This window comes from Typopeltis vanoorti, chromosome 5, assembly GCF_054136105.1.
Source record: "Typopeltis vanoorti isolate ZY-2024b chromosome 5, IOZ_Tvanoo_1.0, whole genome shotgun sequence".
NCBI lineage: Eukaryota > Metazoa > Arthropoda > Arachnida > Uropygi > Thelyphonidae > Typopeltis > Typopeltis vanoorti.
In genome coordinates, this window is record NC_143553.1 from 42,878,111 (window position 1) to 42,905,387 (window position 27,277).

The 27,277-nt window shown below is 35.5% G+C and overlaps 1 protein-coding gene across 4 annotated transcripts in view; it reads right to left on the bottom strand.

Moving 5' to 3' along the window:
- Positions 1-27,277, bottom strand: part of LOC150106342 (Fanconi anemia group I protein-like) — a 506,449-nt gene that overhangs the window by 177,847 nt on the left and 301,325 nt on the right. For all 4 annotated transcript variants that reach the window (XM_090392383.1, XM_090392381.1, XM_090392380.1 and 1 more), the window contains one exon: positions 16,377-16,554. In XM_090392383.1, the coding sequence (XP_090248509.1) occupies positions 16,377-16,554 (178 nt within the window). The remainder of the gene's footprint in view (positions 1-16,376; positions 16,555-27,277) is intronic.

Here is a 27,277-nt window from a genome sequence, read left to right on the forward strand (position 1 = left end):
GAATTTCCATAATGAGTGTTCCTGGTAAGATTTTTTTGTAAGTAAACTTGAGAAAAGGTAAGAAAAGTAGAAAACAAGTCATATTCAGATCTATAAGAGGTTGTGAGAATCAGATTTTCATATTAAGAGAAATAGCTGACAGTGGAGTCATGGGAATATAACAGGGATCTGTAAGTTTTGTAGATCTAGAAAAGGCATATGACAAAGTGCCAACAGAAAGCTGTTCAAAACAATCTACCAGAATTATCTACCAGTGGATATGCTAACCACTTGGCCAGCCTGGCTGGCCAAGTGGTTAGCGTATCCACACCCCAGCCAAAAGGCTGCAGGTTCGAATCCCGCCATGGGAATGGATGTTCATGATTGTCCGTGGAAATACTAGTGGTGGTGGTCGATGATAGATGCTGTTGGTGTAGTTGTGGTCAGTTGGTGGATTGTGAGTGGTGGAGACAGAGCTGTAGAGTTGCCCTCCTTCGATGAGTCTTTGAACTCCCTGGAGGTGACAAATAGTAATAATAATAATAACTGTTGTAAATGGGACATTACAGACTATGTATTCAAATATAGAGCCTCTGTAGCTCACTAACTTTGCATTATGGAAAATTGCTTCTGCAAATTTCCACACCTTAACCATTGATGAAAGCACTGATATAACTGTTAACTTTGCATAACTCTAAACATACATAATAAAATATTCTCATTACTAATTCTCACCTTGTTAAACATTCATAATAAGTCCGTTATTAATTCTCATCTTGTTTAGTTCTAGCTTCTATCTCTTTATTTTTTCTCTCTTCTGTCTTTGGCATTCACCCACTATCTAAATTAATTGAATTTCCATATAATTGGTAACTTTTCACTCTCAGTAGCATATCCAAATGACATTCTCCTAAACGGTTTCTAAGTTGGTTTTTTATTCATTTCATTAGACTAAAACCTCGCTCACAGTCTGCACTAGATGCAAGCAAGGGTCTTCCAATATCCATCAACTTTGCCAAATCACAAAACTGCTCATTTTGAAGAGAAAATACAACTATTTGTGTAAAATTTGATATCATTAAACTGACTAATTATTTCTGTAGTATCATCCAGAAAATCATGATATTTAAGACAAAGGGCATTAACATGTTCACTACCAAATGAGAAATCACAATGTGAAATAGAGGAGATATCAAACACTGACCATTCTTGTATCTCATTCTCAGGCAATCTGTCCTCTAAATGTGCACATAAACAATTTATTTAATTTAAAAGGGCCTAGTATCCACTGGTTCAGTCTCTTCTTGTTTAAGTAAAGCATTTACTCAGTCACTCCAGTAAGCATCACCTTCTAAATACTGATTCCTGATTTTGTTAATCTTCCCTCTGGCAAAATGATGACTGTCTAGTGGTGTAAGGTTACTCCTTTGTAAGATTTTGCACAGGGAAGCCATTTCTTTAAAAACATCACTTAAAACATTAACAGCTACTTTGAATGTCACGTTAGTTAATTTATTGTGACAATAATTAACCACAGGATCATTTGATTTGTCTTTTTCAAAATATGTGATCAGTCCCTCATAGTTTCTTATTATCGCCTGTAATGCAAAATGCCTGGATAGCTACCGCACTTCGTTGAGTGGTCTGAAGGAAATAGCTTCATTTTCAGACGCCTCGACAATTTCTTTAAATTCATGTCTTTTCACTGTGGAACGAGAAAAGAGTGTGTACACTGTTCTCATTAATGTATCAATATGAAATTAATGTATCAATATCTCTGATTAGTTTAATTTCCTTCCACGTATCACAGATCCTCATGGTGAGCTATACAGTGTTGCTGAACAAGATGTAGAACTTCTAATTTAAGTTTTGCAGCGACACCATTAACTTTGCCCAGCACCATTGCGGCTCCATCAGAGGTAAACATCACCATTTTTTGGAGATCAAGTTTCTTTTCTTGATAAAACTGTTTAATAGCTAACACAATGGAGGAGGCATCACATGCCTGCAACTGAATTATTCTGCCAAAATACATTTTATATTCATTACAATCTTTAGGTCTAAACTTAAAATAGAGAATGAGACATTTGTTAACAGTTATATCAGTGCTTTCATCAATGGTTAAGGTGTGGAAATTTGCAGATGCAATTTGCTCAAACATGTCATTTTCAACAATTAAATTGATTGTTTCCAGAAATTCAAATGCATAATTTTTGCTTTGCCAGCTGTCTGGGAGTTGAACATACTTTTCCATATGTTCATTAATATGTTGAACTGAAAGTAAAGAGTTATTCATCTTAACAACTAATAAGACATTGTCAATAAGAACTTTAATCTGCTCTGGGTTTGATCGTTTTCTCTCTCGGTCATCTGAACTTTCACATAGCATAAGCAGTAGTCCTGTAGCTGGCAATGAACAATTTTCTTGCCTAAGTTTGTGTACACCATCCAGATGTATTTTACTTGTCAAATGACGTTTCAAAAAGTCCAACTTCCAAGTGACATTAAACTTCTTCCCATTAGCAAAATCCCCAGCAACTTTTGCATCACGACAATAAACACAAGCACCACCAATTGTAGCATCATAAAATAAATATTTCACGCAGCTGAATGTTGATCAACTCATGAGCTTTTGGCATAGCAGTTTTCACTATTTCATCCAGTCATTCACTTTTAAAGCAGCTAGCAGTTCGTTTTCGCTACACACCTTTTGCTTCCTTTGAATTTGACATGGTGCATCAGTTTTTTGCAATTTTGTTATTTGAAGAATGTATTTTTATTGTTTTTATAAATTTACAAATGTACACTATTCACTGAATAACTTCGCAAGGCAAAAGCTGAACCAACACTAAACATTGGGCAACACAAGAGCTAAAAGATATGCCTAGAGGCTAGATTTAATTAACTTGGTTGTATCTCAATGCATGTACACAAATGTTATTATTTAGATTACTATTTTAAAATTCCTTTTAAAAATTGGAGAATTTTGAAACACTACAATATTTTTAATTGTACTCTAATTTAATTTTTAAAAGTATTTAATTATTTTTATTAAAATTATGAAACCATTGTTTTAATTTGTCATGATCTTGAACTAATTTGATCAGCCAATCACATTTGGGAATTTTCCATGAGTCAGGCCTGAGATGTAAACATACTGCGCACCATTCTACATGCTACTTAAATATTACACATTTAAGCCACACCCCTTTCACTTTGGCATCAAATCGTTAGCCTCAAATAGGGTTACTGTTAATAATTTATAAATTTTATGCAACTTCGAGAATGTAATAAAAAATGTGAGGTTATAGGCTTGAGCGTTGCAGAGTTACCGTACTTTTTAAAGAATTTATAGGGTAATGTTTAGGTGGAACTTCTTTAATTAATAAATTTTAATTTCATCTTGAAAATCTAGTGTGTGCATATTTTTTGCTTTGCGAGCTAGTTGTAAAACATGTGTGCGTGCACATGCGCACAGCTTAGAGGGAACATTGCCTCCACTGTCACTGATCATTTATATTATTATTACACCCTCGATGGAATCGGCAGGCTCATCTTGGGAAGTTCATTCAACTAACAACATATTTATCATATAGAATCTTAAAATCCTTAACACTCCTTGCATTAACAACACATTCTGGTAAGGTGTTCAATTCTCTATGTAAAAAATCTACTCCTCACCCCTCTTCACGACAATTTTACATAACTTCTAAGGATGACTTCTGGTTCTTCTCATCTCACCTTTTACTCTTTTTTATAATCCCCTCTGGGTTAATCTGATAAAATCCAGTCACTACCTTAAATATCTCTATCATATCACCTCTTTTTCTCCTATCCACCAAACTCTGCAATGCAAATTTGTTCAACCTCTCTCCATAGCCAGCATTCCAAAGTCCCAACATTGTCTTAGTCAAGTGCCTCTGGACCCTCTACAATGTCTCCATCACACTAAAAACCAAGTGACCAGATCTGAGAACAGCAGTCCAAGTGCAGCCTGACCAGTGCCTTATACAGGAGCATAACCACTTCCTTATCCCTACATGTTAGAGTACTTCTTATCATAGCAGCACTACGATGTACAGTCTTTGCAATACTAGCAATATACTCTCTAAACTTCACCCTACTGTCAACCATCACTCCCAAATCTTTAATCACATCCACTTCCTGCAGTATGGTACCATCAATACAGTACATAGCTTTATATTTCTGCACTCCAAAATGCAACACCTTGCACTAATTGATATTAAAATTACAACCTCAGTCTTTTGTCCAAGTAAAAAGTCTATTCAAATCTTCCTGAAGGGAATTAACATCAGCAGTGCTACTTATAATTCTTCCCAACTTTGCATCATCAGCAAACAACTGAAGACCCTCAGTCAGTCCACTTGATATATCATTTACAAACAAGTTAAACAGCAGGAACCCAAGAACAGAACCTTGGGGCACACCACAATATGGATCACATTATGAAAGAAAGTGGCATTGAACCTGATATCAAAATTGGACATGTTAACCTCAGCTCTTTACTTTTCTTTATGCACATTTTCTGACTAAACTGAATAACTGTTGTAATAAATTTGTTTTTTTTTTAATTAATTGAATTGTAATAAATTAGTTAATTTTTTTTAGTACATTATTGTAGTTTTTAGTGAAGTTATTATATTTAGTGCATTTGGTAATCTAAAATTGTAGATATGTTATTCATTTTAGGTTGTTTTAAAAATGGTGTTAAAAACACATAAGAACAAGCTTTTCTAGCTACGGCACTGTGCCAATATGCAACTAAGTCTGTCATAATTTCCAGATTGCAGTTTAACATAAATACTTTCTGTACAGGGAATTTGTCATGTTTAGCAATCTACCAGAACAGGACTGCATGGCCACTCTCCTTGACTGGAGAGTGACCATGATGCTATTACCAGATCTATTATCTGATGCTATTACCAGATCCAGCACTCTTAAACTCCTGGTTCCCACCATGACATGCTCTTTCAGGTAATTAACCCTTAGTAACTTAATAAATTCCACTTCCATCTTGGCATGCTAAATTTTGCTAATTTCCTCCCTCCAATCAATGCACTAATTCAAGTCACCTCATAACAATTGCTCGACCTGCATTCATTGTACTAATCTGCTGATGCACGGCATCACATATTCCTGTGGACTCCATAGTCTATACAAGTAATCCCTCGATTAAGCGATTAATTAATCCCTCGATGTTACCGCGTACATCAAAATTGCGTTAATTAAATATAATAATCAATGGTAAAAAGTACAATTCGTCCAAAATCGATTACTGTATTAATAATTTGTTTTACATGGTACTCTTTTAGGAAAGATAAAAATTAATGCAAAGTAAATGTTTAATAAATACTTGTACCTACATTAGTTAGTGCAATTTTTTATCAAAAGAAGTTATCAAGAGTAGTTTGAACAGTTTTATTTTTTTTCTTCATCATCAGTTGCATCAGTCTTGAGACTGGTAGCTCAGCAGCAATTTCCTCCATTCCGCTCTGTCATTGGCTTTCTTCTTAACCTCCTGGTAACTCCTAAAACCCGTGCTATCTTTGACTTGGTCAAGAAAGCTTTCCGTTGGTCTGCCTCTTCTTCTTTTCCCCCTCTATTTTGCCTTCAGTTATTCTTTTCACAAGTCCATCATGTCGAAGTATATGTCCAAACCACCTATCCCTTCTAATTTTGATCGATTTAATTAGAGTTCTTGTTTCATTTATCTCTCTCAGGACTTGTTGGTTTGATTTTTTTTTCTGTCCATTTTATTTTGTTCATGCGGCGCCAGCACCACATTTCAAAAGCCTCCAATCTTCTTACATCTTCTCTGACTAGAATCCAGGTCTCACATCCATATAGTGCAATGCTCCATATCAATGTCTTCACTAATTTTTTTTTCAATTGTAGGTTGAGGTTTCCTGTTAAAATACTTTTCATCTTAGAGAATTGGGCTTTTGCGTTGTTTATTCTTGATCTTATGTCTTCTCTTGTTCTGCCATCTTCTGTTATTAGGCTTCCTAAATATTTAAAGCTTTTCACTTGTTTTATTTGTTCCCCGCTGATGCCTATATGCTCTGTATTGATTTTACCTGTAACAATGATTTTAGTCTTATCTGTGTTGATTTTCATTTTATATTTTTCAAGGTTATTATTTAGTAATTCTAGCATTGTGTTTAACATTCTTCTGTTTTCTGCTACAAGGGCTATGTCATCAGTAAATCTTATACACATGACTTGCTCACCATTTATCTTTATGCCACTATTTATTTTATCTTTAGTTTCCTGAATGGCCTTTTCAATATATAAATTAAATAAACGTGGTGAAAGTATACATCCTTGTCTTACTCCACTCATTATATTTATTATTTTCTCCTTATCATTGATTTTAATCCGTCCATTTTGATTTTTGTAAATTGGATAAATTATTTTCCTATCCCTCAAATCTATGCCGATATTAGTTAGACAATTTAGGAGTATTTGCTGGTTTAATTTATCAAACGCTTTCTCTAAATCAAGGAAGCAAATGTAAGTATTTTGACTAAGGTCTAATCTTCTCTCTATTATTGTTCTTAAACAGAGTATAGCCTCTCTTGTTCCTTTATTCTTTCTGAATCCAAATTAGTCCTCATCCAATAGACAATCTATTTTTGAATAAATTCTATTTTGAATAATTTTTAGCAGAATTTTGCTAACATGTGGGATTAAAGCTATTGTTCTAAATTGGCTGCATTTGTTTGCATTATTCTTTTTTTTGGTATTGGTATTATGGTTGATTTCATACACTCCTTTAGTATTTCTCCTCTATCATAGATTTGGGCTATTAATTGATAGAGTAAGGTTTTTGTCTCATCACCTAGATTTTGTAGCAGTTCTATAGGAATATTTTCTACACCTAGACTTTTTCCCTTACTCATTTCAGACAGTGCTTTATCAAATTCTTCTCGCACTATCTTCATTTTGATTTTCTATGCTGATATCAACATCAGGTTCATCGCCATTATAGAGATTTTCAAGATAATTCTTTCATTCCATTAATATATCCTCAGATTCTATTAGTAATTTTCAATTTTCATCTTTGATGGCATTGTTTTTGCTGTTCTTATTAAAGTTGAAAGTCAGTTTGTTAATTTCTTTATAGGCTTTCTCTATGGTTTCTTTTTTAAATAATTCATCTATGTTATTACACTGTTCTTCCAGGTATTCTTTTTTGGTTTGTCTACATTTTCTTGTAATTTGATTTTTAAGATATTTGTATTTGGCCACATCTTCTTCTTTATCAACATTTTTATATTTTCTTCTTTCATCCATAAGGCCAAGTATTTCATCTGTTATCCAATGTTTTCTTTTTTTCTTTTTCAGCATTTTTCAATCATTGATTTCATGAATTTGTAATTAACTCTTTAATCATATTCCATTGGTTTTCAATATTAATCTGACTATTTATGTTTTCTGGAATGTTATGATCAGTTGCCTCTTGGTATCCTCTCTTTACTTCTTTACTCTTTAATTTTTCAAGGTTCCATCTTATTGGTTTGTATCTTTGGATTTGTTTCAGTTCTGTTTTTATTAAGACAAGGTTATGGTCAACTACTAATGTCGGTACCTGGATAGCTTTTGCAATTTTTTATTCGGTTTCTGTATCTTTTCTTGACCAATATATAATCTATTTGATATCTATTTGAATCCCCAGGTGCTTTCTAGGTGTATCTTCTTCTTTTTAGAACTTGAAATAATGTATTTGCTATAACTAACCGTTTTTGTGTACAAAATTCTATTAATTGCTTTCCTCTTTCATTCCTACGTCCAAGACAAAATCTTCCTGAAACATTATCATTGCTCTCTTCTCCCACTATACCATTCCAATCTCCCATTATTATTGTATTTTTTCTTATCAGCATAAATTCTACGATAACAAGCAATATGACTTTCTAGACCTCAGCAAACAAGCATTCTTCGATTAACATCTGGATCCATATCCATTACTTGCTGATTAAGTTATTCCAAAATGCGAAATATTAAAACCAGTTCTTTGATTGTTATCTCTTTGGAACCTCATCTTCACATTTCATTTGTTCATTGTCTTCATATGAGCGTTGTTGTTCAATTTCAAGAAGATCATTGTCACTGAAATCTTTTGAATCCAATAATTCTTTAACATCTTCTGCATCAACACCATCAAAACCTTCACCAATTGCAACGATTTCTTCAATCACATTGTTCACAAGATTTTGAAAACAGCTAGAAGGCACTTGCTCCCACGAGTCATGAATGTTTTCAATTGTGTGTGTGTTTAATGTTAAATTTTTTCCACAATTCTTGGAGCATAATCGCATTTTCTCCCATTGTTGTTTCTACTGCCTTTGAGAATGTCTTTTTAAGAAAATCGGCTTTGAAAGTTGCAATGACGCTCGTGTCCATAGGTTATAGCAATGATGTCATATTTGGTGGGGAAAATAAAACTTTCACATTCTCACACAAATAAATAAGAGAATTTGTGTGAGAATGTGAAAGTTTTATTTTCCCCACCAAATCGATATAAAAGTTCTAGATGGCATTTCTTCCCAATAGAGGCCAGTTTCATCTACATTGAAAATCTGGCAGTAATCATAATAATTTTCTTCGATAATTTTCTGCAACTCAGCAGGAAATGTAGATGCAGCATCTTCATCGGCACTCGCAGCTTCACCTGTTATTTTCACATTCTTTAGTCCAGCCCTAGATTTAAAATTTTCAAGCCAGCCTTTGCTAGCTGCAAATTTTGAATTGTCTTCTTTATATTTAGTCTATTTAAGTCTTGAAAACAGGCTTAGAGCTTTGGCTGTGATATTATAGGCACTAATTGGAATTCTCTTTTGATTGCAGTCTTCCAGCCAAATAATCAACATATCTTCCATTTTAACCATTAAAGCTACTAAATATATCTGTACTACTTGCAGATGTAGATGCATTGCATCTACATCTGCAAGTAGTACAGAAATTATATTTACCTTGTTTGCAATCACAATACCCACCAGCTTTGGATAAAATAGTCCGTATCGTAGACTCATTAAAACCAAATTCGCTTCCGATCTTACTTTTACTTTCACCATGTTTAAATCTTTCAATTATATCAAGTTTTGCAATTAAGGTAATAAACTTTCCTCTACTTTCTTTCACTTAATGACCCGGTTGTGGGATTTCTCTTATTCTTCGACAGGATTAATGGGCTGCAAAATTTGCGAAGAAAGTAATTTGTAAATACGTACAGCAGAGCAACTGGAGCTTGTAATACACCCATTCTTAATTCTACCAGCGCAGTAATTGGCTGGCACTCAGGCTCAGGGAGCACGCTGTGTGGGAGGAATGACAGCATCATGCTCACGCCACGAGGCTTGCATGTTTTTGCAGTAAATTTGTGGTAAATTTAAAGGCACGTTAAACAAAACTCTTGCCGCGTATATCAAGGGATTGTCACAATTAATTTCGCTGAGCTAATTAAATCTTCCATTAAGCAAGGGACACCTGTATTGGTTTTTCCTCCCTTCTCCTCACATCCTTCTCATTAAACAGACTACAGTAATGTTATTACTATCCCCCTATATCCAGGGCACCTCAGAAAAAATAGCCAGAACTTATGAAAAATATAACCTCTGTACTACTTTCAAACCCATCAGAAGATAGCTGCTCTCTCCTAAGGATCCACTTCCTCCCCTCTCTGTTCCAGGTGTTTACAAGGTTTCTTTTTCTTCCAAATTATCTTTTGTGTTCAAACTGAAAGATCTGCTAACATATGCCTAAAAGAACACAAGAAACACATCTGCTGTCATAATTATGGTCAGTCTGGTCTAGATGGCTATGCACAGAATCAAATGGAACAAACTACTATGCTTCACTGCAACAAATATAAAGTTTAAAGACTTTTCTTGGAATTAGCAGCAGATGTATTTCTTGTGTTCTTCTCATTAAACCAGCCTAATCATAATAAATATGGATATGTTAAACTTACCAAGATATGGGAAATTATAATCTTTAGGCCTCCCACCCAACAGCACACACACAATAGAGGGTGGGCCGCATACTTGAGACTTTGAGTCTCAGTTTTTCTTCCACTTATTGTTTTGAGTTATTTTATATGGGTTTACTTATTTTGAGTTACTTACTTACTTATTTACTTACTTTTTACAATTTTGAGATTGTACTCCTGATGACATCTCTGCAACAGAGACAAAATATAGGATCTAATAAACTTATATATTATTGTCCTCTGTGCTGTATTCATTCCATTAAACCTTATGAGTTTAAACCACATAAGCCTAAATGCTAAAATGGCTGCTTCTTCTCATGTCCAATCATACACAGGCAAGAGTCTCATGATCTTCACTTTCATACTCTTCTTTTTTGCAGCTATCAGCAATATTTCATAACTTCTCTCATTGCCTATATCACATCTTTCAAATCATTTGGGTTAGCCAAAACAATCAATTCTTTCACTTCTCCCCTCTGCAAACTAATACGTTTTCGTCACTTTCTCCTTAAGTGTATCTATTATCATCAAATCTCCATATGATACCTTCTTCTCCATATTTCCAGTTTCATACTTTTTTTTTCATTCACTTTTTCTTTTATTCTCCCTCCTGATGTATCAAAGCAATTGTTTCTCCAGTCACTCTTGCTCATGTTTTGTCCTGTGATGGACGGCGTTATGTGCTCTATTTCCCTTCTTAGTGTCACCTCATCATTCGCATTACCTTCACCCACTTTTTTTTCATATTCTCATTTGTATTCCAAATTCTTTTCCACCTCTTTTCTGTTGATATATTTGAAATGATGGTGATTATCTTCAATTTCGCTGATGTTGAGTTTGTGTCAGTAGCTGACTTTTCATTATTTTCTCTGGTTCCCTGAATAAAACAAGGAACCTTAAATGGGCAATTTCCAGCCAGCCTGAAATTTCATTATATTTATGTATGTACAATAATGTATGTTTGTGATTTAAATCAATACAGAACATACTCTGGTCGGCACAGTCACGAATTACCAACCCATCTCCATTCATTCACTATGGTGGATGAATGGAGATGGGTGGACATTTAACAATAGGACACACACACATGAGAAGGTGAGGTCTGAACATTGTGTCAGTTATCTAGATTTGACCATATATTTATACTTGAGCATATATTTCTTACCCGAAAACAATAACATACCTGTTAGTGAAGATGCAAATTTTTGCATTTTAAATCAATTTTATCATTTTTGAAATAAGGATAGTGAAGCATTTAATTGAATAAGGAAACAACTTGAAAGCTAAAATAATAGATGATACATTCACAACTATCAAGAATGATCAAGTTATTGATATCTCTCTGAATTTTAAATCAGCATGTGCAAAATAAGTAAAAAATAATAATAATAAATAAGCAAAATACTACGAAAATACTGATCCCATTTGAAACATTCCATTTTTGAGTCAGACTTTTCTACATTTTCCATTGTATGATAAGCCAGAATATATATATCAATGTGGAGTCGGCAAATAAAAAAAAAACTGCGTATTGTTGAAATTTTTTGGTGTAATTAATGAATATGAAACTGGATAACAGATATCAGTTAAATTTTTATTTTTTTAGAGTATTAAGTTCATTCATATTAGATCATCATCATCGAATTCCTGCCATTTACCCTCAAGGGGTGTACAGGATATGATAGTATTACATGAAAAAAATTACATCATTACTAACTTCCTATCTACAATTTTCTTCCAAATCAGTCTGCTACTTGACAAGACTATAACATTATCAGATTTTATATATCTATCTTCTATGGCACTTTGTACCGTATCAATCCACCTATATCTTGGTCTTCCTCTGGGTTGTTTTGCTGCCAACCTGGCAGAGAACACTTTTGTTAATCTTTCTTCGCCCATTCTGTTTAAGTGACCATACCACCTGAGATTAGCTCTGCTAATACATTCCTGGATGCTGACAATGTCAAGTTCTTTCCTAATATCCTCGTTTTTAATATGATATTGCCATTGATGCCATCTGTCCATGCCTATAATCTTTCTCAGGATGCTCATATCTGCTGTCTCTAGTCTTTAGTCAAGTGTTTTACTTATGACCAGCTTTCAGATCCATAAGTTAAAACTGGTTTGAACACTGTCTTGTATACAGCTAATTTAGTGTTCTGACTAATTTCTCTCTTATTTTATATGAATTTATTCAATTGACTTCTCACCATACCAGCTTTGCTGATTCTGTTGTCTATTTCTATATTTAATTTACCATCTTCAGTAAAAATCATGCCTAAGTAGCTGAAATGTTTTACTTGTTCCACAGGTTCTCCATTCACAAACACAGGTGATATTTTCAATGATTCTGCCTATTTTCATTGTCTTTGTCTTTTTATTGCTGACATTCATACCATATCTATTACAACAGCTATTCAATTTAGTCAGAGAATCTTGCAGACTTTTAGCGGATTTATTTAGAAGTATAACATCATCCGCATAAAGCAAAGAGCTGACATTAACATCTCCAATTTTGATATCTTGTTTAATACCACTTTCCTTCATAATGTGATCCATATAGATATTGAATAACAGAGGGGATAATGTACATCCTTGTCTCACACCAGATTTAACATTAAACCATCTTGATGTACTTCCTTCAATTCTAACTGCTGAATTACAACTCAAATAAAGACTTAAGTATTGCTTGATATAATGCCCCATTCACACCATATAACCACAGCATAATGAATAGCTTCTCTCTCTCGGCACCTTGTCATATGCCTTTTCCAAATCGACAAAAATTAAATACAGATCTTTGTTATATTCCCATGCTTTCTTGACTATTTGTCGTAAAGTGAAGATGTGATCCTGACAGCCACTATTTGGCCTGAATCCAGCTTGTTCTTCACCAAGCTTTTCTTCCACAATTCTTCTCAACCGTTTCTCAAGTATACTTGCATAGATCTTACAAGGAACACTCAGTAGGGAAATACCTCTGTAATTCTCTTCAGTTTTATTTCCCTTTTTATATATGAGTACTATGAGAGCTCTATTCCAATCATCGGGAATTCGTCCCTCTGTCCAGGCTTTCTGAACTATGCAGTGCAGCCACTATAAGACTCTTATACCACCATACTCCAGCATTTCTGGTCAAATATCATCTACTCCTGCTGCCTTTCCACATTTCAAGCCTTTGATGGCTTTTTCTGCTTCAAGTATGGATATGTATTCCTGCCTGCATGCCTGGTCAGTGTTTTTTTTTTTTACCACTGTGCTGTCATCACTGCTTGTTTCATTTAGCAGTTTTTCAAAGTAATTACTCCATACTTCAAGGATATCTTTTATTCCAGTTTTTATGTCACCTTTATCATCTCTAACTCCTTTTACAGCACTCTTTCCTCCTTCTTCATCAACCGCCAGAATATTTTGCCACCTTCTTGATATTTATTTTCTATATTCTTGCCAAAGTTCTCCCATTACTTTTGTTTAGCAAGTTTTACACAGTGTTTGGCATTCTTGCATTTGTCTCTATATTCTCTAAGAGCACAAGCTGACTTTTATTTGACAGGAACTTTTGGTATGCTTTCTTCTTTTCCTTCACTGCCTCTTTAACTTCCTGTGTCCACTAGGGAGTTCTGATTTTTTATCCTTGCAGACAACCTCACCACATGCCTCTCTGGCAGAATCAATCAATGTTTTCTTCAGCGTTGGCCACTGAATCTCCAACATTTGATTCCTGTTCTCAAACTCTTTCATTTTTTCTTCAATAATCTTTGTGTATTTTAGTCTACAGTTCACATCTGAGAGCTGCTCAACTTTTATTCGCTTTAAAACTTTCTTACACGTTATTCTTTTCAATATGAAATTCAATTTTATCCTGCTCAAGACTAAATGGTGATCACTTCCAATTTCAAATCCTCTGTACACTCTGGTGTACTGCACCAGGGAGAAAACATCACTATCAACAATAACATAGTCAATGAGACTTTTCTTATTCCTAGCCTCTTCTCTCCATGTGAATTTGTACACATTTTTATGTTGGAACATGGTGTTAGTAATAACCAGTCCATGTCCTGAGCAGAAATCCAACAGATATTTGCCATTATTATTAGCTTTGCTTTTTTCTCCAAATTTTCTCAAAACATTTTTGTATGTCTGACAATCACTTCCTACTCTGCTATTTAGATCCCCAACAAGGACCAACTTTTCCTTTTTCATTCTGTCAGTAGCTTTCTCTAGAACCTCAAAAAATTCCTCCACTTCTACCTTAGTAGAACCTTCTGTGGGACCATAGGCACAAATAAGTCTCATTGTCCAGTTCCCCATTGTCATATTTGCCCACATTACTCTACTTGAGACTGACTGCCATTCAAGAAGATTAGCCTCGTATTTTGTGTTGAATACTATGGCTACTCCTTCTTTTCCTTGATTGTCATTGCCTGAATATAACATTTTGTATGTATTGCTCAGAAAGATCTCACCAGTTTTTGTCTTTTTTATTTCAGTCACCCTATTATGTCGATCTGGTACTTATCTAATTCCTCATCTAGTTCCATTTCTTTGCCATTCAGGCTTCTTACATTGATAGTACTGATCTTTAACTCTGGTGATGTTGAGTTGGGGTTTGTTTTCAGATTTGTTCCAGTAGCTGACTTGTCGCTGTTCACTGGCGAAAACAACGGGGGCCTTGTTTAACCGGCGACGCCCCAGCTGGCATGAAATTTTGTCATGTTTACCATCATTTTTTATTTTGGTTTAACCAATAAGAATGTAATTTGGCTGGCTAAATCCCAACTTGCCAGCCCATCCTCGTTCGTTCAGTATCCAAGTAGATACCCAACAGGGTGCACCACGAGAAGGTGAGGATTGGACATTAGGTTAGACGCCCTGGTCGGTTCTCTGCATTCCTTTAAAGGCTATGTGGAAGTCTCCTCTCAGTTATACAGTTTCGACCCTTAACACCCCGCTAATTCATATTATTATGAGACCTCCAGGGAGTCAGGGTCTCATCAAGGGGGAAGGGGCACATACTATACACACATCAGCTGTCATACTTTGTGAATTCATTCTCGGCTTCCAAGAATGCTGTATCGTTATTTCCCCACACTCCATAAAATTAAAAATTCCATGACAAATTCTGTATGACCCTTTCAGAAGTTGGTAAGAGTCACAATCATGTCATCCATCTTTCTCCTGTTTGCTACTGCCTGCAGTCTACAAATTCTCAATCTATGTTCATAATCAGTATTCCATTATCCCAATATCATTTTTAACTCTCTTCACTGTATCAGAATTACCAAGGAAACCAGAAGACCAGACCTGCTCACAATAGTCCACATTGGGTCTTATCTAGGCCTTGTAAAGAGACAAATGACCTCCTTATCTTTACATGTCAAAGTTCATTTCAGAATTTAAATTATCTTTTGAGTTGTATTTGCAATCATTGCTATATGATCCTTAACTTCCTATCAACACTCCAAGATTCCCAGCCTGATCAGTTTCTTCTAGCATAATCTCAACAATATGATATGATATGATATTGGGTATCTAATCACATCAAAGTGAATGACTTTATATTTACTGACATTGAATTGCCATCCATTTTCACATGCCCACAATTCCAGCCTATTCAAATCATTCTGCAAGTCACATTCCTGATTATTCTACTTATCAGCATAATCAGTAAACAGCTGTATGTTGCCCGTCAAATCCTTCCCAATGTCTGCTCACTCAAAATCTAAATTCAATAACAACACTAGACTAAGGACTGATTCTTGTGGTACACCACTGGTTACCTTCAATTTGGCAGACTCACATTCCCCCCATATCACTTTTTGATATCTGTCAGTCAGCCATCCTCTTATCCACACTAATATTTTATAATGTAATACCATATTCTCTAATTTATGCAACAGTCTTCCATGCTGTATTCTGTCAAAAGCCAAAATGTCAACCCAATTTCTGAATGTGAGCCCTAACCAACTTTTCCAAAATCTTCACTACTGCTCCTGAGATACTAATTGGTCAACAGATGGATACATCAATCTTTGCACTTTGTATATAATGATAATCATTAAAATCATTAATGACAAATGACAATAAATAAACAGAGTTTAATATTGAAATCCACTTTACTTGTTGAGTTTCTTAAATAATTTTTGCAATTAAAATAATATGACAAAATAAAATAATAAACGACTTGAAAATATGCTGTATATTAGAAAAATTAAGTAAAAAGGATAGTATGCAACTTAAGTATTTGAAATGAAGATATCTTTGTCATTAACCGAGACAATGTGTTGATGGCATATTTTTTATTTGCAAATATATAAATTCAGAGTTATTTGCAAATTTCTCATCAATTCATTACATATCTTTTTAAAACAGATTATCAAACCTGATTTATTTGATGTTTCTGCTGCAAGTTGTATCTCTGCTTTCATGTTGGTCAATACCCAGTCAACTTCTTCTAATATTTGTTCAAGATGCTGAAGCAAGATCTGACTGAGACATACTGCTGTCTGTTGGTTGACTATGGCATACGAAGTGGTACTAATACTTTCTAACTGAACATCCTTAAAAAAATTAATAATAATAATAATAATTATATATATATATATATTACCTAATACAAGCTTCAATTTAATTTTCATTCACTTAAAAAGTTATCTCGAACTTCTCCATGGAGTCAGAGACTCATTCTTGGAAAACCACTCTAACCACTATTCACAATCATATCATGCCTTGAACTCATTCAGTGATGAAGTACTCACAACCACCTTTGGCAACTCATTCCATCCTTTTACCCTCGAAGCAAAAAGCCTAGTCGCAACACCCTGGCTAACCACACTCTTATACCTAGTCTAGCCGTAAATACTGTTACAACAACTTGAACAATGCATAAACCTTTAATCTATAGACAACTCTCTCTCTCTCTCTCTCTTTCTACTGATCATAAAATCATTACAGCTTTCAGCACATACAAACTACATGTATAATGTGCACATAGCAGTACTCAATGCTTGAAGTATTCCTTTTTGCCTTCACACATGCCCAAAGTCTTTAAGGTCACATATCGATGGCAGCACACACACACACACAACAGTAATGCTGCCAATGCTCACTGAAATCCACTTTCAGCCTAGCAATGCTAGGGTATTGTTTCTTGCAGGCTACTCTCTCTCTCACATGCTCCACACACAATTTGAAGTCCAATGGATTCAGATCAGGACTTCCAGGCAGCCAATCAGATGGGAATATATGGTCAGGCACAGCCGTCTCCAACAATTGTTGCATGGCCCTCACCTTGTGTGCAAGGGCTGAGTCCTACTGAAAGGTCCACTGCGTATTGTGAAACAAGCTGTTGTTCAGGGCCATACCACATGTTCCAGCATGGTGTCTTGAAACACTCTGGTAGAAGTTTTAACCCCTTCCTCACATAAATGCAAAAATGCAATTTGAAACCCCTCATCTGATATGCCCCCCCCCCCCCCCCACACCAAACCATGACTGACATGAGGTGATGATCCTCTCTGAATCCCAGGTGCAATGGCACATGCTGTGATCATCCAGGGCATACAATGAACAATTTGGTGATCAAACGACTCTTCAATGGTAAAAATCTTATCTATGAAATGGATATCTCTATATCTGCTGTTCACAATAATGAACAGCAGATATAGAGATGATTTTATATCCGCCTTTGATTTTAAATGTCCAGTAGAACAACAATAGGCTCTACCAGGTCATTAGTTAGTATACGTGACATCATTATCTGAAAAATGTTCATCTCTTGCGAAATCACTTTCTGTATTTTCACAGATGGAGGTATGCCTTCATAGCCCTCACAAGGTATTGTGTCCTAGCGCAGTGTGGTTGAGCTGTTCTTTGGTAGTCAGATATGTCTTCTGTATCATCATAATGGTTAATAGTTCAATACACAAACATTCTACTGAGCTCAAGTGTTTTTAGCATGTTGAAAATAACAAGTGGCTACATTCCAATGTTGTAAAACACTATTACAGCTACACTGTTCTCATAATCTCCCCACTGCATGTCAACCCATACAGTTAGACCTCTCTCTCTCTCTCTACAGAATCTTTCTCCCAATTCAGATAGGAACTGGGAGTGACCAGAAATGATTGGAACGTGGAGTTCCAATCATTTCTGGAATGGTATTTCAGAAATGATTGGAATATCATTTCTGAAATACCATTGAGTACAACCATTTGAGATTCACCAAACATTTCCATGGGATTCATCCAGAGATGGGTGACAGAAGCAGATCTTCTGTTGATTAGTAGCAGTATTACCTGCCATGGGGTCATTTATTAGCCGGATGCCTTCAAGGTAGCGTGAGAGTTTTGTCCTGATGGTGTTCTCCATTACATTAAAGAAAATTGGGGTGAGAGAGAATAATCATTACTTTGATTGTAGTGATGTATTGCTCTTCTTTGGAATGGGCTGAACAAAGGCCAATTTCCAGTCTGTAGCATAAATACCAGTGGAGTAAGAGACCATAAACAGCCAACAAAGGACAGAAGTCAGTTCTGGTGCACAAATCTTCATGACAATTGGAAGAATACCAACAGGACCTGGAGATAGTGTCTAGTATGGACAATATTCTTCTGATCTCACTTTGGCAAAAAGACAGAGGAGGCAGTGAGTATGGTTGGGATACGTTTACCAAGATCAGGTATGCATGCACTGGAGGAAAAGTATGAAGGCAGGAGAGTGACTTTTTCTGTGGTAATGATGCAATAGAGCAATCTGGGTGCAACAAAGGTGGGAGAAGTGTTGGACAAAATTTATAATCATTTGCTTTGCCAAGAGAGGCTTGGCTACCATTTGGACAAGATGCAAACTTCCTGCTTTTTGTTCTTTCAAAGGCTCTTCTGAAAACACTGATAATACTTTTCTTGCAGCTGTTTTGGGCAGGTATAAGCACTCAAGGAAGATGGAGTACTTGATGAAAGTACTCCATCTTCCTTGAGTGCTTATAGGAAGATGGAGTACTTGATGAAAGCCAGTCGTGGTATGCTTGATTTTTTGCTTGTACTTTTTGGAGAAACAAGGCTTAAATATAGGATGACAGTTCTAGACTGGTATAGGGAGTGTATATCCCATGCCAACAAGGATTACTTCAGTGATACATTCGGTGCATATGTTTGGGTTGTAAGGCATAGATGTCACAAAGGTTATCCCACTTGGTTTTGCTATAATGCCAGATTACTCTTGACTGAGAATAGCTGTGTGAACATTGTTCCACAGGAGAGGAGATAAGCACTACACTGTGGCCTGACTTACTTATGGAACATACATTCACAATTTATTTGGAAGAGTCACTAGTGAGGAAAAGATCTAGAGTATTTGGGGAGTGGTTAGGGTATTCTAGCAAGCATGTGAAGAATTTGTGCAAGGTCATTACTGGTAACAAATGTCACGTCACCTATGCCTGCTTGATCTGTGCAAATGGAGGAGGAGAGCCAGTTAGTGTTGTGAACATTAAAATCTCCTAGGAAGATAATTTTGCTGCTAGTAAAGTGGTACTATAGAAATGAAATGTTTAAGGAGAGAAGTCAAAGAGTTCAGAATGACTGATGGTATTGGGAAGAGTGATAGAAACAGCAAATGAATTTGTCTAAGTGGGACAGGGAAATTTTCATTTCCCTGTGCATATGTCCTAGCAAACATATGCACAGATGCCATTCTTGTGTGGAAACAAATCAAACAAAGTGTATATAAGATAAGATGAGATGAGCAAGCTTGTTATTGACTGCATGGGTCATGCACATTCCCTATACAGTTCCTGTATACTGGTTTCCATGGTAGCTAACTGTATCACTTCATTTCTGCATTAACTTTCCTTTTTTTTGTAATCAATGATTCGACTATCATCATTATTTTAGCATTTTTCTTCTAGCTGTTTTCATAGTTGATATCCTTGCTCTCTGAGCAAAGGTTAGGTCAGGCTGAGTTTACATGCATAACTGGAGATAAGTGCCTTTGAACTTGTTTACTACTGCTATTAAATTTGATATTCTCATCAATGTGTCGTAGGTCACTTTTGCAAGGTGCAGGAAGTTATTTCCATCTTTTCTGTTTATTTATGGGCTTGAAACAGTAGCATTTAATGATTTTTCTGAAGTTCATGTTACATTCTCCTGATAACTTAATGATATCATCGTTTAGGATGATATCATTAAGTTAGTAGATTCGTGATATCAATTTGTGACATCATGAATTGTTTAATGATATCATCCTCTAGGTTTCTCAAACTTCAGATATCCGCTTACCCCTTTTAAATTTTCATTATTACAAAGTACCCCCATATCAAATAATAAATAAATAAAATATATTTCATTGTAAATGTCTATTTTATTTGAACTTAAATGTTCATGTAAACAAAAAAATGATTTATTTTTAATAGAACAAAATTTGGAATAGGTTCCTCCTCATTGCCCATACATGAAAATCCACATTTCAAGTAATTCATATCATACTTAGAAAGATTTTCATCTTCTTCCTAGTTGGTTCTCTTGAGATGTCAGACGACACACCCTTATCAATTTCATTTGATCCAGATGCAATAAAATTCAATGTTTTCACATTGCTTACAGCTGCTTGTGTTTGCTATATTGCTCTCTTTTGTGGGTTTTATAAATCCAATCTTTAACCAATGATTCATACTTATTTGAAAACTAAAAATATTACCATATTTAATTGAATACAACTCACACTTTTTTTCCCAAAATTAAAGCTAAAACATCATGGTGTGAGATGCATGCAGGAATTTTTGGAAACTAAAGTTTTCAGAAAAAAAAAATGCAAGTGGTGTGACTTATCAAGAAGATCCAACTCGCTATCGCTACTTTAGGCATCGGGAACAGTTTCTTTGCATGCATCATCAAAGTCATCTACCCAAATAGCTTCATCTTCTTTCCCATTATTTGAAGCAAAAATTAACAGTAATTTAACAGTAATTTACATAGAGCATATCCTCTGCTATGAAGAAGTGCATATGATTGGTGCAGTATTAACAAAAGATCGTGTGAATCTAAGACAAATTAGCATTTCAACAGTTGAGTTGAAATGCTAATTCTCTTCAACCAAATTCCATAATATCTGAAACACATTCACTAAATATTTCTTAGTTTTAACACGTTCACAACTGAGTGGTGTCAAGCAATACCATATGTTGCACTGGCAACATACGGTATTGCTTGAGTCTATACAGCAGTTTCTGCTGGAAGGGAGATGCGATTCATTAGTTAGTGCCCTTTTTATCCCAGTTGTCTCTAATTGCACTATTTGTTGAGAAATATAATGATTCCATGTGTTAATGATGCATAGCCAAAAATTGCCACAAATTCTCAACCTCACTCAATATATAGAAAATGGTTATGAGCAAAAACTAGCCACAGGAGTAGTCTTTGTAGACCTAACTGCAGCATGTGATACCATAAACCATCTCACACTCAGAAATAAAATATACAGAATAGCTAGAGACTATCGCCTTGTCCTCCTGATCCAATCACCCTTGGAAAATAGATGCTTTTACGTGGACCTTGGGGATAGGAAAAGCCACTGGCACCACCAAAAAAATGGCCTCCCCCAGGGAAGTGTGTTATCACCATTACTTTTCAACATCTACGTCAATGATCTCCCCATCTTTTTTCAGGAACTAGAAATTTTATCTGTGTTGATGACCTTGCCATAGCTACTCAGTCAAAATATTTCAAGTCCATTGAAACTACTCCTTCACTTGCCTTAAATAGTCTAACCACATACTATACCAGCAATCAACAAAAACCAACCCCCCTTGAAAATCCAGACTGGCCTTTTCCACCTTAACAATAAGGAAGCCAACAGGAAGCTACAGATTTCTTGGGAAGGCTCTAATATAGAACATTCCTGGAAACCAATCTAACTCGGTGTGACTCTCGATCGCACCCTCTCATATAAAACCCACATAGAAAAAACAAAGGCAAAAGCGAATGCAAGAAACAACAGACTAATGAAGCTTATCTCCTCCAAATGGGGTGCAGACCCTAGCACACTGAGATCTTCTGCCTTGGCCCTTTGCTATCCTTCTGCTGAATATGCCCCAGATCCTGCCATGTTGAAAAACTTGATCCAGCATTGAATGAAAGCTGCTCCTTAATTACAGGATGCCTGAAACCAACACCACTAAAAGACCTGTATACTTTGACTGGTATTGCACCTCCCTTCAATTCGAAGATCTGCATTCTCAGCTGATGAAAGAAGCAGACAAATGAATGATAAATGCTAGACCGCAATCCCTTAAGACTAAGATCCCAACATAGCCCTGACAACTGTTGAACCACCTAAAAACCTTCCAGAGACAAGACAAGACTTCAACAATGGCTTGCACTATATCTGAAAATAATACTGGTATTCCAACAGCAGAACATCTTTCACGTGATGCCCACTTGGACTGGAATACTTGGAAAAGCCTAAACAGACTCCGGACGACAGGACGCTGCAAACAAAACCTCATCAAATGGGGCTACCTCACTGGCCCAGACAATTGTGAGTGTGGGACAACCCAGTCCATGGAACACCTTCTTTCTTGTCCCTTTCTTCCAGTGCTTTGTGCAAGATACTGGAAGAACTCTGACCATGTTTATTGTATATAACTTATGTATAGTTTTCTCTTTTTCATATTTAATTATTATTCCCTGTATAATTCACCTACCTAACAAATCTAAGCTGATCTCATTGTAATGTATTCTAATTTGTTGTAAATCATGTTGTACCACTTACTTACTACTTGTGTTTGGATATGAAATAATAAATGATTGGCATGACTGAGACAAAGAAGACAAAAAAAAAAAAAAAAAGTGAGATCTTCCAAAATAATAAGTATAGGATGTTATATTTGGGTTTGTGTCTATAGTTCCACAGAAGGTTTATCTAAAGATGAAGTGGAGAAATTTTTCAAATCATTACAGAAGGTAGTTTGGATAAAGAAAATGGAAAGGTGTCATTGTTGGAGTTCTAAACAGCAGAGCAGAAAATAAATCCCACCAAACATAACAGGAGAATTTTGGTAAAATTTGGAGAAAAGAGCAAAGCTAATATGATGGTAAGTATCTGCTGGATTTCTGCTCATGATATGGACTAGTCATTACTAACACCATGTTCCAATATAAAGATGTAAACAAGTACACTTGGAGACAAGATGCAGTAATAGAATAGTAGAAATAAGAAAAACCGCACTGACTATGTCATTGTTAATAGAATATCTTCATGCTGGTTCAGGATACAAGAATGAAAAGTGAATTTGAAATCAAAAGTGATCATCACTTACTTTTAAAGTAGAATAAAAACTAATATCATGTAGAAAAGAACAATCAAGTTTTAAAAAGGATTAAAGTTGAGCAGCTTTTATAGGGAAACCATTGAGTCAACGTACAAATGTTAGTCAGGAAAAAATGAAACAGTTCAAAAACAAGAACTAAATCTTGGAGGCCTAGTGGCAAATTCTAAACATCTTGAATACACAGGATGCTAAACAGCAGTTATCGACAAGAGAAAGCATAATGAAAATTCACAGCAAATAAGTCAGCAGATGCCCTAAAAGAATCCAGAGAAAAATATAAAAGAGCTAAGCTATGTGAAAAAGCAGCTACAGCAAAGTCACAGGAAGATTTCAGTAAGAATATGGAAAATAAATACTAGGAAGGCAGCAAATGGTTTTGGAGGATACTGGAAAAGCTAATAAATGGAGGAAAGAGTACTGTAAAAGGAATCAAAGATAATGAAGGTCACAGGAAAACTACATATATTCTTACTTTGAAGGACTATTAAATGAAACAAGCAGTGATAGAACCATACTAGAACCTTTTCAAGAGGAATGCAAAGAGGAGTACATATCAATACTTGAGGTAGTAAACGGCATCAAAATATTGAAATGTGAAAACACAGCTGGAGTAGATATTCAACTAGATATGCTAAAATATGAAGGTATAAGAAGGTAAAAAAGTTTTGCAGTGACTACACTGCATTATTCAGTGGGCCTAGTCAGAAAGTCAATTTCCATATGATTGTAATAGAGCTGTCATAGTTCCCATCTATGAGAGCTCTACTCTATATAAAAAAAAGGTAATAAATCAGAATGTAAAAATTACAGAGGAATTTTTCTACTAACAGTTCCAGGTAAGATTTATGCAAACACAGATGAAAAGTGGTTTAGAAAAATTGGGGAAGAGACACTCAGAGAAAAACAAGTTGTCAAGATCAGATTTCCAGTTTATGACAAATTATTATAATAATTATTATTAAGAGAGACCTCCAGGAATCAGGAACTCAACAAGGGAGACGATATTATTCGTCCCAGCTGTCATACCTGTTCTTGAATTCATTCACACTATTTGCACATGCAACATTCAATGTTACATGTGCAAATAATGTGAATGAAAGATGTTGACACTGCCAGATACAATACTATGAGAGAAAAATCTAGCCTTCACCTCCTTCTTGACAGCATATATTATCAACTTCCAAGGATGCCCTTGCATCTTTTCTCCACCCTCAATAAAATGAAAAGCTCCACCTACTGAAATTCCGTATGACCCTTTCAAAAGTTTTTCAGTTACAATCATCTTATGCCTCTCTCTCTCTCTCTCCTCTTTGCTAGTGTCTGAAGCCTACAGATTCTCAATCTGTCTTCATAATCAGTATTCCACAATCCTGATATCATTTTTGACATTCCCCTTTGCACTGTCTGTCTGTCTGTCTCTCTCTCCACTGTATCAGAATCACCACAGAAACTAGGACACCCCACCTGTGCAAAACAGTCCAAGTGAGATCTTATCAAGGCCTCGTAAAGAAGCAAAATGATATCTTATCTTTACATGTCAAGGTTTGTTTCAGCATTGCAATTAGTCTTGTAGCTGCATTTACAATCTTGGTAACATGACACTTGAACTTCTTGTGATAAGTTTCTTCTAGCATAATCCCACCAATATAATACAACACTAGATATCTAATCATACCAAAGTGCACCTTACATTTATTACCATTGAACTAATAACCATTTTCAAATGCCACAATTCCAGCCAATTCAATATTTCTGCAAGTACCACATATCAGCAAATAGCTGTATGTATCACATGTCAAATCCTTCCCAATGTCACTAATGTACAGATTGCATAACAATGGACCAAGAACTAATCTTTGAGGCACACCACTGGTTACATTCACCGCTCCCATCATATATATATATATATATATATAGATGTGTGTGTGTGTGTGTGACTTTTAAATATCATTCAGTCAGCCATCCTCTTATCCATTCCAATAGTTTATAATTCCATTCCATATTCTTCAATTTATGCAAAAGTCTTCCATGCTATACCCTGTAAAAAGCCTTCGCAAAGTACAACAGTATGGTGTATCCATTCCCCTTGTCTAACTTAAGGGTAATATTATTATAAAATGAGAGAAAGTTGCTGAAATATGACCTTTGCTTAGTAAACCCCTTGCTATTCATTGCAAAGTATAGATTCTCTATCAACCATTTCTGTATGTGAGCCATAACCAACTTTTCCAAAATCTTCACTACTATTACTCCAGAGATACTGATAGGTTGATAGCTTGATACAATCTCGCTTTGCACAACCCATGTAAAATGGGATTATCATACATTCTTTCCACTACTATGGAATTTTCCTGTTCTGAGGCCTCAAATTATATAGCCTGGTAAAAGGAATAGCTAGTTCATCTGAACACTCTTTTAGCATTCTTTATGATATCCCATCAGTCCCTATTGCTGAATCCTCATTCAAGTTGTGCAACAGTTCTAACCCCTTCTCCTCGTACACCTCAGTTTCTTCATCCAGTGAGTAGGTACCAGCAAGCTCATTGTTGCATACACTTGATAGCTTTTAGCAAAATGGGCACTCAGTGATAATTGAACAATCTCTTCTGCATCAGTCACCTGCATTCAGAAGAGTTATTCTTTCAAATTCATTCGGTTTTTTAATTGCAGCATAACAACAGAATTCTTTTGGGTTGTGTTTAACTTGCAGAGACAGTTTCTTTTTATACTCAGACTTAGCTATCCATACAACACTTGTGACTCTTCTGGCCCATTGCTTATAATTATCATAACTGACATCATACTTATGCACATGGTATTCCTTCCACATCATATTTTTTCATGAATCTCTTACTTAATTAAATTATGCATCCATTTTACTCATACTCTATTTATTCTTCAAACTTTAGAGACACATTTTGATATTGTATCATTTAAGCATTTTTTAAACACTTCCTATGCATTGTCAATATCCTTTCCAGCCAACAATTCATACCATAGTGCAGAACCCAGCATCAGTATTCAAAACAAGAGAGCTGAGTTTATTGCATTGATTGAGTCAGTATGCCCAAAGATAATTGGAATAAGTGAAACTTGGTTGCCTGAGGAGGATGTGATGTCAGGAATAGAGAAATGGAAAAATATAAAATTTTCCAGGATAGAAATCTGAAAAGAGGAGGAGGGGGGTGTACCATTAATGATTACAGAGGAATTGTGTCCACAAAGTGTAGAAGTTCATAGTGCATGCACAGATTTTGAATCGTGTGGTGTGAAGTTGAAATTAGCAGAATAGCATATCAGATAGGATGCTGTCATAGGCTAGGGAATGTAGACAATACTGATTGTGAAATGTTTAGACAAATTGGTTGAGCATGTAAAAAGTCGATGATCTTGATGACTTTAATAAAACATGAATATAGAATAGAAGGAGGGGGGGTAGTGTATGGGAAAAAGGAGAGTTTGTTGAGTTTCTGAGAGATAAATATCTTAAGCAGCATGTGAGTGAAGCAACTCGAGGCTTTAATATTTTGGATTTTGTGATAACTTCACAAGATGTAGTTGTAACTGAGGTGTTGACACTGCCACCAGTTCGCGAGAGTGATCATGAGGTACTTGTTTGGGAAGTAGTGAAAAACTGCCAAAAATGGATATATGTGGAAGTATAAAGCAGGTAAGTATAGGAAGCTCTGATGTCAGTTAGCATCAGTACACTGGGTAGATGAGCTGAGCACAAAAGATGTTGACAGTTCATGGAAATTTCACAAGGCAGTATCTGACACAAGCAATGTATAACTGCATACCAAGAGTTAAGCGAATAAATAGAGTAGAAGTGAAATGGATGAAGAGTGAAATCATGCAAATTGTGTCGGAAAAGAAAATATTATGGAGGAGGTATGAAACTGTTGGTGGTGATTGGATCTATGAAGAATATAAAGTGCAGGCTAGGAAGGAAA